Below are 10309 nucleotides of genomic sequence, written 5' to 3' on the forward strand. Positions count from 1 at the left end.
CACTAGTAACAAATTATCAACACATTTTTATTTAAAATTATTTATCACAAATCCAGGATCCTCCAAACATAACTCTTTCTCTTGTGTGTACAATCGAGTCGGCGCCTTCCCGATATCATGAAAAATACCTGAAACACATATCACATAACACGGTAAGCACGGAGCTTAGTGAGTTCCCCAAAATACCACACACATCTCAATAGCCTCTCATGGCTATACTCAGATAAGACCCTCTGGTCAATGGGTCTCAGTGGGACCCTCCAGTCCCATAACTCGGGTGGACCCTTCGGTCCTAACTCCGGAAGCTCATAATAATAATACTCAGCATAAATCACAAAGACATAATGCAGAATATCACAATGCATAGATAAACACATAAGACATCTCAGTCACACAAAGATACCACACATGGTAAGTATAGTGAGAAGACTCACCTCGAAAGCTAACAAGTAATAATATCGCACACAGAAATCCTGAACTAGCCTCCGCCTATCACATAGGATAAATATCTCTAATTAATACTCTATTTATACTTAATACCAAAAGGTTGCCATCTCTTTCTCTTTCTAACTCTTGGATTGGGTAAAAGACCATTTTACCCCTCCATGGTCTCCATTACTCATGTATGACCAAACCCTAAAGTCAACAGAAGTCAAACTCGATTCAACAGTCCATGTTTGACCCGACTCGCCAAGTGCATCTGTGTGACTCATCGAGTCCCCTTGTTTCTTATGTCATATCACGAAAGTCCACCTTGACTCGTCGAGTCACCCATGTCCAACTCATCGTGGAAAAACCCCAGCCGACTCATCGAGTCAGCTCATAGACTCGGCGAGTCCCTTCAATCTGATTTCTCATTCAGACGATTCAAAGCAGCTCCACTACTCCAAACACTAGATCTAGCATCCTAAGACTCCATTGTCATGTAAAGCTTCAATCTTTACGTTCATGCATGGTAGTTTTGCTCCAACATACCAAAACATGCTCTCACAATGTGTTAAGCACAATATCCTTCATATGGGTGAATAAAGTTGGGACCTTTGGACTCTAGGGACCTCACAAGGTCCAGATCTAAGGTCTAAACCTCAAAACAACTCTGTAAGCTCGAAATCCCAAATAAAGGTGGCATAAACCCTAACCTTCCAAAATCAAGAGATCTAACCATATGAATGATAAAGGTATGAACTTTTCACCTTTTACAGAAGATCTTGGATGACAAGCAACAGATCTAACAGCCTCTTCTCATTACTTCCTTGAATTCCTTCTCTTCCCCTCCAAAGATGCACCAAAATTCTCAATATAAGCTCAACATTCTCTCTTTTAGCTCAAAAAGGCGACTAGGGTTTCTCTCAGTTAAGTTAGGCAACTCATGATCCGCAAATGAGGCTATAAGTTCCCTTATATAGGCCCTAAACCCGGGGATTTAGGGTTTCACTACATAGCACCTACTCGGCGAGTCGGGTCTTCGACTTATCGAGTCCGCTCATGAAACCCACGCAGTCAACTCGACTATACTCGACAAATTGGACTCACAACTCGTCGAGTCACTCAATAAACCCCAAAATAAACACACCATTAATATACCTAGGATTCCGTATGTTACACAAATAAGTATAACGGGCCCCGCCCTAACTCGCATAATGAGCCCTGCCTACATACAATTCATATCACATAACAAATAATAACATACAATATAATCATCGGGCCCCACCCAGAAAGCATACAACCACATACACATACTAGTGTCACACAGACAATGAGTATTCTAACATATCAGATCATGGGTCAGCATTGGTTCCTTCGACCAACTATACATGGTGAGGAAACCCACCTCGCACTTCTGAATCTTACAGAAAATCCGTAGCTGTTGTCCTGACGAATCCCCGAGCTATCAATACAAAATAGCACCCAATTAACACTTGGGTTCCAATATATATCCAATAATCCATACTTGCGGTAAAATGACCATTTTACCCGTGACCTAGTTTGAACCAAGACTGATGCCCAAACTCACAAACCAAAAAGGCCTAAAACCAAATGATCCTCTAAGGCCCACTTATGGCCTAATATTCCAAATTGGGCCCAAACCCTATATGGACCTTACCCTAAGTCCCAATAATTTTCCCTAGTCCAACCTTTTAGCCCAAATGCTTGATTTTAGATGGCCCACTAAGGCCCAAAGCAACAAGGTCCATGGAAATGACCCAACCGAAGCCTAAAACTGCGAAGCCCAACAGACTGAGTATACAAGGCATACTCAGTTGTACGCTAAACGTACATGCTAAACGGCTTGTACGCCATGCGTACTCACCTAATAAGTCCATGTCCATAATAAGCACTTAATGCTTAATACCAAAAGCTCAAATCACAGATCTAAGTCATAATCAACATCTAGAACCATAAAGTCACTGACTTGGTGACTTTGCATGCCCCAATAGAACCCAACTTCGAAATATAACACTTTACTTTCATAAAATGGCCATAAATCATGCATGGATAGATCTAAACCATAAAGGTGACTACTTTATGCATCTAGAACCTCAAAAACACCAAGTGTGGCAACTCAAAGCTCGCAAAGTGGTATCAAACAACTAGATTCTATTCATGGGCCAAAAAGGGACAAAAATCATACATAATAGATCTAAGCCACCATTGATCAAGTTCATAGATTTTTACCTCAAATAAGTTGGAAATGAAGCAAAAGGTCGATATCCACAAGCTCTTCCTTGATCTACCACCTTGCACCAAGCTTCTACTTCTTTAATATGGAGTAAAACACACCAAAATGGACACAATGAGCTCAAAATACACAGGAGAGGTTTAGGTTTTCGAATATGGGGCTAAAAGGTCCGAGGAGGCTGAGAAATAAGGGTTCCAAAAGCCATAATGATGATTATATAGTGTCTATACTCGGCATTAGTGTTTTCAATATATGTCAGGTACGCATACGTACGTTGCACGTACATGTCCGGATGCTCGCATGAGTACGCTAAGCGTACCATGTGGTATGCCCCACGTACTCGCTTTGCAACTTGTATGCCAAGCGTACCATGTGGTATGCCCCGCGTACAACATAAGGACCAAATTGCAATTATCAAATACATAAGGGCCATAATAAACATACCAGGATTTCAAGTGTTACACCAATGTCATGTAAGTTGGCATAAACCGTAGGCAAAACATGTCGATACGAATTCACACACGTTTTGCATGGGCAACGCACTTTGTCTCTAGAGTTGACACGTTTCTCAGCAATCTTCATAAAGTTTTTAAGACCTTCCAAGTATTTTGAAGACATCCGCTTCTCTCCGATCCAACTCTTATCGATGATCGTTGTTATTTTATTATTAAAAAGTATATTGTATATATATTTATTGAAACTTAGATTGTATTTAGGCTATATAAATTATATTGTATATATAGTTATTAAAATATATATTGTATATATAGTTATTCAAAGTTATAATATTATAAGTATGATGTTATTATAGAAAATAAACAAAATTATAATGTTATAATTAACAAAAGTATCACATTTTTGTTAATTATAACATCATAATTTTGTTTATTTTCTATTATTGCATCGTACTTTTTATATTATATTATATTCACAAGTATATAAAGAAACATAACTCTTTAGTTCTTTACTTTTATAAATACAAGCACTTTAACTTATCAATTACGAACTTTATCAATTCATCTTATATGCACTCAAACTAATAAGCCTAAACATCTAAAACAACCAATTCCAATTTTATAATGTAACATCCTGTTTCGGGTTGTTTCATAATTTGGGGCCGTGACTCGAAGATCAAGTATCCTAAGGCTTTGGGCTTTGGGAAAGAGAGATTTAGACCCATTTAGATGTGGGTAATGTATATTATGTAATATAAGATTTCGGTTTGTGCTTTGGATTTAAAGGGTAAAATGGGAAAAGTAATGTTTCAGACTTCTTTTATGAATTATGGATTTTAATTCGATGTGTTTTAATTCAAAAGTAATTATATAGGGTTGTAGAGCTCCTCAATACCTTTATGTGGATATATACCGTCGAAATCGAAGTTGAACAAAGAAGTTATGATCGTTTGAAGTTTGGACGATTTTGGGTTAAGCCGCATACGTTGGGCGTATGGGGAAGTACGTTGGGCGTACTAGGGTATCCCTGAGTACACTGGGTGTAGCAAGAGTACGTTGGGCATACACAATCATGAACTGAACTTGTATCTCCAGAGGCACCCTAGGCAGATCCTCCGGGAATATATCTGGGTAATCCCACACAATCGACACATCATCCACGGTCGCCTTACCCTTATCCCATGTATCCATGACATAGGCGACATAACCCGAGCAACCCTATTGAAAATAGCTTTTGGACCTCGCTGCAGAACACATAATCGGCCCACGCTATGGCTCACCAACTCTCCCCTACTTGGGGTCCGAACCCGAAGTAACTGCTGCTCACAGTCGATCACTGCCCCGTTAGGGCTCAACCAATCCATGCCCACGATAACCTTGTTCCTACGCAGAGGAATGGGAACCAAATCAACTGAATACTTCTTGCTGAATAACTGGAGAGTACAACCCCGATGAACTCCCGCAACTCGAACAGACCTATCATCAGCAATCTCGACATCTAGAAGACAATCTATTTTTTACAATTCTGACCACTTGACCTGTCAACTCGGTTACCTGCTGACGTGGCATGATGACATGTCGGTTTTTGATGACGTGGCATGCTGAATGAGTATGTATTTGTAAGAATCATCACCAAAAATGTTGATCATTTTCCATTTTTCCAATTTTTTACAATTCATGTTTCATGTTTTCCTGAATGAGTATGTCTTTATGAGAATCATCACCAAAAATTAAAAAATCCTTTCGTCTTCATTAATGAGTATGTATCTGTGAGAATCATCACCAAAAATGTTGATCATTTTCCGTTTTTCCAATTTTCTACAATTCATGTTTTCCTGATGAGTATGTATTTGTGTGAATCATCACCAAAAATTAAAAAAATCCTTCCTTCTTCGTTGTTAACAGGAAATGTTTTCCCCAAAATTTACAAAACCTCGCTTATACTTTGATTACCTCCCATCGAAAATTTTCCCCCTTTTGATTTCTACATAGATAAGAGATGAAGACTAAAATTTTCAATTTCTCCTTTCTAATTACCTCCCACACGCTCCCACCGTTTCCCACTCATGCCCTAAATTCCTAATCGCGATCTCCATAACAATCGACCCGACTCTAAGCTCCAAAACGTTGTCACTCAGTCTTCGGACACTCGCCACCTTTGCCCTCATACTGCTTGTCAAACAGGCACAATATTCTTTTGAGGTAATACGGGGACCAAACGCATAAAAATAAACAGTAGAGATCATCCGAGTTAAAAAATAAGTTAGAGACCAAACGCATAAATTACCCAAACCAGATGGACCATTCGTGTAATTACTCTTACATTTTCAGTATTTTCACATCTGGATAACTATTTTTTTGTACTTATCTATATAACGAACTTTTTAAAAATATTCACATATGACCGATTATGTTTAGATTTAATTTGCTGCAGACGGTTATAATAATTATAAGTAAACATTTCTAAAAAGTTTATTGTCTAAATATATTAAAAAAAAAAAAAAATTAGCGCCTGACAAAAGGGCAAGTTATTTCCCTACGGCGGAAAGGGCAATAACATCAATATGACACCACATTTATTATCAACAGTCAATAGAGGGAGCGAAGGACAAGTTACCGCGCTATACAAAACAGTGAAACACCCAAACAAAATTGCTTCCAAAATATTTCTTCCTTTCTTGGATGCATAAAACTTCAATCAGATTCTAGATTTTAATCAAGTCGATTATAAAATGGGGTGTCTAGCAGTGTTCAGCGCTCTAATTCTCCCCGAGCCATGGCAATCGTCCCTCAATTTCACCTCATGTTCGTTACCTTCGGTTTCCCCCAACTTACGATGTGGCTGTCGAATCGCAACGAGGGTTCGCGATTTCAATTTCCGAAGACGAGGTTATCATCAGCTCAATTGCTCTCATAACGAAAACCCATCATCTTCATCTATGGAGAATGAACAGGAGCCCCCTCAAGAAGCTATTCTCAAGGCCATTTCAGGTCAATCAATTTACAGCAAACTGTTTCTGTTTTTCTTTTTGGTTTGAGTGGTGCATATGTTTTGGTGGGGAGTGAAATAAAGAATCTGAATTCTTCATTTGGAAATACGACGATCAATCATTTTAGGATCCGGAGATTTTAATGAATTTGTAAGAAATTCAAATCAATTTCGTATGAACAATCAAAATTTAGGTCTTATTGTATGAAACAGAAAGGGGGTATTCAGTATTCTTAACTTTTATTGCTTCTTATTCTTTCAGTTACCATGGAATCCTAATTCACATACGACTGTCTAAATGCTGAAGATCACACTTCACAGACCATAAAACTGTTTGTTTATGTATCAATTTATGTTGTATTTTGATGTTCATGATCATCATTAAGGATTTACAGTTTATGAGTTTATACAAATTATCTGGGCATTTTACATTTTTGTAGTAATGGTGTTGTATCTAGCAAAACTAACAATTAAAAATATGATTCAGAACTTTCAAAGGCTAAAGGAAGAGTAGGAAAAACTACTAACATGGTTCTTGGAGGAACGATCACCAATGACTCCACCTATGAGTCTCTCAGTCTGAATAAAATGGTATATATTTCTTCACAATTTTTTTTTCTTCAAAACATGAAGTTTCTACTTGAATTGGTTATAATTTTTGAAATTAAATGCTATAGCTAAACATATACCCAGCTGCTCGAGGATTTACAGCCATTGGATCAGGAGGTGATGATTTTGTGCAATCCATGGTTGTTGCTGTTGAGTCTGTAATTCAACATCCAATCCCACAGGTAATTTCTGCAACTTCATAACTAAAACGCTGCTAATTCAAAAATGTCATAAATGTTGAAACTCAGGTAATTGAGTTTGTTGAAATTTTAATTTTGAACTTACTTTCAAAATTGATTATTATTAGGGAAGGGTGAAGCAGAAATTATCATCAGGTGGGAAATATGTCTCTGTAAACATTGGACCTGTTCAGATTGTTTCTAGCAAACAGGTTGGTCTTAATTATAATTTATAGGTCCATATTTCCTTTTTGGAAGAAAAACAAAAAGAAGGTTTCAGATATATTTATTTATTTATATATTTTGTGTTTTTTTTTCAAGGTTCAAGCTGTATACTATGCTATGAGGAGAGATGATCGAATGAGATACTTTCTGTAGGTGGTGTATATAATGTCTCTTTGTACCCGATGAATATTGTTTGATCAAAAAACATTTGTAAACGAGAATGATTGTGTAATTCATGGATTAGCAGATTAGGTTGTGGTGTAATCGCGTAAGTATTGTTTGAATTATGACTTTAGAAGTTCTTGATTATATTATATGGATTCAGTTTCTATGGAGATGAAGAAATGGGTCCAAAAATCAATCTCAAAGAGTTACACGTGACAGATATTTAATTAAAAGGGATAATAGTATTTTTTAAACATAAGTCAAGAGAATTTAGGTGGTGTTGATTGTACAAAGAAAAATAGTTGATGACTTTAAAAACAAAAACTGACAAGGCTAATATTTTCATAGCATGGGAAATAATCAGGTACGCCTCAAGACATTCTTACTGTACTACATTATCGTTGTGATTTTCTTCCTGGCACGTGATTCACAAGCATTATAAAACACATTCCATGCAATGAAGAACAAACACTCATTCTTTTTAACTATTTAAAACATGAAGGTACTTCAAAAATTGAACGAAAGTTTGCAAAAGATTAACCAAAAGTTAAAAATATATGAATAAATTTTATCATAATTTTCTTTTGTAAAATATTTCGTATTTATAGTAAATTTACATAAGCAACTTTTTCCTTATTGCCGTGAATTTGTAAATTTCATAGACCTATAGGATCTTGTTGAAAAATTTACCCAAAAGTCACAAAATTGCTTAACGTCATTGTTGTACAATTCTAGAGATCTACTAATAATTTTACAAAATAAAACAAATGAAGTCATAGCCTATTTAACTAAACCATTGTATCTTAAAATCTATCTCATTTGTAACGCGAAAAATAAAAATGTTATGGGCTTTTGATACTTAATTTAAATGAGTGATGTATTCAGAATATAAAAATGCGAAACCATCGCAAATCGTTGGAGAATTTAGCTCCCAAAATCAAATGCCGCACGTTTCCGTTTCATCCTCTTTCAAACTTTTGGAAAACTGACAGAACAGGTACCTGGAAATCTTCTATAGGTTACATTCGCCCCCTAGTGTTCCCAACTTTCAATTCTTTTCACTTTCTACCCCCTTCTTCAATTTTCTTTGCATTTTCATCCGAAAGTAAAATAAAATAAATACTTATATCTGTTTTGCTTCAACCAACGCAATCTTTAGAAATAAATATGCGACCCAACTTTCTATCTAAAATAATAGTATTCCTTTCAACCTGAAAAACCAAAATATCACCTAATGGGTTCTCAGAATACATCTGAGCTTCGATTTTTCACAACCACTCATATAAAAGTTGTTCCTTTGGGTTCTTAAATCTTAACAGATTGTGTATTTATGTGGGCAAATGGTTGCCTCAATATGTAATCAAAACCCTTGCAAAGAGTAGATGATAAATCGAACCACAAGATAACATACAGCAACGATATTTTAATCATACCAAAAATAAAAAGAAAAAGAGTTTAGAACACATGACTCATGATTGTATAGAAAGATAACATACTAAAAAGACTACAAAGCCACACCACCAACGCTACGGTGGTTCATCGTCCTAGCAAAAACTAGTGCCGCCCTTCCCGTCGGTAACATTCCACGCCGGCGGAATCTCAAAATGCCATAACCGTCCGGTACCATCCTTCCTATTCTTCCGACACAAAAACTCTTCTGCATAAGCCTTCTCGACCTTCCGATCAACATCGTGCAAAAACACGTGCGTCACGCCGGGCTTTTTCCTGTTTCTCGCCATGACAGCGGCGGAGTAAATCGCCCCCATCCTACCGGGCGCTTCAGCAAACCAACCCCTCGGAGCATCAATCATGATGATATCCCACTCCTTATCATACACCGCATCGGGCAAACCCGTAAGAGCTAACCGACACCGCGTGTTGCCCCGGATGTACGATTTGGTTGGAGAACATTCTGGTTCCGACCGATATGTTTTCATAAGGTCGTCGGCCTGAGAGAGCTGTGTCCGGTACTTAACGTTCACCGCTTTGAGATCCGGTGCGTCTTTGAGAACGGCTTGGACCCATTTCGGATCTTCTTCGAGAAATAAAGTTACGCCGCCGGGGTTAAACGACGCCCACATCAGGGAATCGTGACCGAGGCCGAAAACGAGGAAATTGCAAGGGGAGATGGATTTGAGAACGTTGAAGGAGATGGAGATCTCGTTGAGCGATTGTTGAGGGACGGTTTTGGACGTGGCGTAGTGGAGGATTGCCCGGAGTTGCATCGAAGCCGCCGAGGATTGGAAGTTGTCGAAGGCTCCGGTGCAGATGAGTTGGTTGGTACCATCGCCGATGAAGGAGAAAACTACGAGGCCGCCGCCGATGAGAGCAAGGAGGGAGAATGCGATGAAGATTTTCCGGTCAGGGAAGGGTCGTAGATTCATGCCTTTTATTTATTTATTTTCTATTTTTTTGGTTCAAAGAGAAAAACACGAAAAACAGGTTATCTAGTTTTCAAGATTGAGCCATCGACTTGAATGGTAGTGTTGATGTTGATGATGTGTGACACATGTTAGACATCCATTGGTGAATGAATGTGAAAACTCTATTGACTAAAAGGCCCCTAGACTAAAGAAGAATATCTTTAATTTTAGTGAGAAATTTTGAAAAAGCTATTTCTTTAATTTTATGCGTTTTTATTATTAATTTATTATTTATTATTAAAACTTTTTTTTTGAACGCCTTTTATATCATAAGTAATTAACAGGACAATATATTTTTCGATTTATACATAATTGATCACTGAGTTTTTTCGTTCATATTTGCATTTTAACTTGTTTAACTATACAAATTCAGTTTTTATAACCAGCTACTCTAGCTAGGGGTGACAATTGATGACACGAAACGAAATTGAGACGAAACAGAATTTCGAACTCGTATTCGTGTCAAGTGTAATAAACTCATGGTCGTGTCATATCGTGTTTGTATTCAAGATTCGACACGAAATCGAAACAATTTAGCATTTTTCTGTCGTGTTTGTCGTATTATGTATGATCTATACTATCAA

General features: G+C 37.4%; 2 protein-coding genes across 2 annotated transcripts; one reads left to right on the forward strand and one right to left on the reverse strand.

The window, feature by feature from the left end:
* The first annotated feature begins 5717 nt into the window (after positions 1 to 5717).
* On the forward strand, positions 5718 to 7472 carry LOC145092057 (uncharacterized). The gene is made up of 5 exons (XM_079029946.1): positions 5718 to 6126; positions 6612 to 6715; positions 6802 to 6915; positions 7041 to 7124; positions 7234 to 7472. The coding sequence occupies exons 1-5, from the start codon at positions 5868 to 5870 to the stop codon at positions 7288 to 7290; spliced, it is 618 nt and encodes a 205-aa protein (XP_078886072.1). The 5' UTR covers positions 5718 to 5867; the 3' UTR covers positions 7291 to 7472.
* Positions 7473 to 8710: 1238 nt separating this feature from the next.
* On the reverse strand, positions 8711 to 9771 carry LOC145092058 (arabinogalactan O-methyltransferase 1-like). Its single transcript, XM_079029947.1, has one exon. It carries the CDS (start codon positions 9684 to 9686, stop codon positions 8847 to 8849), a length of 840 nt encoding a protein of 279 aa, XP_078886073.1. The 5' UTR covers positions 9687 to 9771; the 3' UTR covers positions 8711 to 8846.
* Positions 9772 to 10309: the final 538 nt, after the last annotated feature.

This window comes from Lactuca serriola, chromosome 3 (genome assembly GCF_051521515.1).
Source record: "Lactuca serriola cultivar US96UC23 chromosome 3, Lser_US96UC23_V15, whole genome shotgun sequence".
Taxonomy (NCBI): Eukaryota; Viridiplantae; Streptophyta; class Magnoliopsida; order Asterales; family Asteraceae; genus Lactuca; species Lactuca serriola.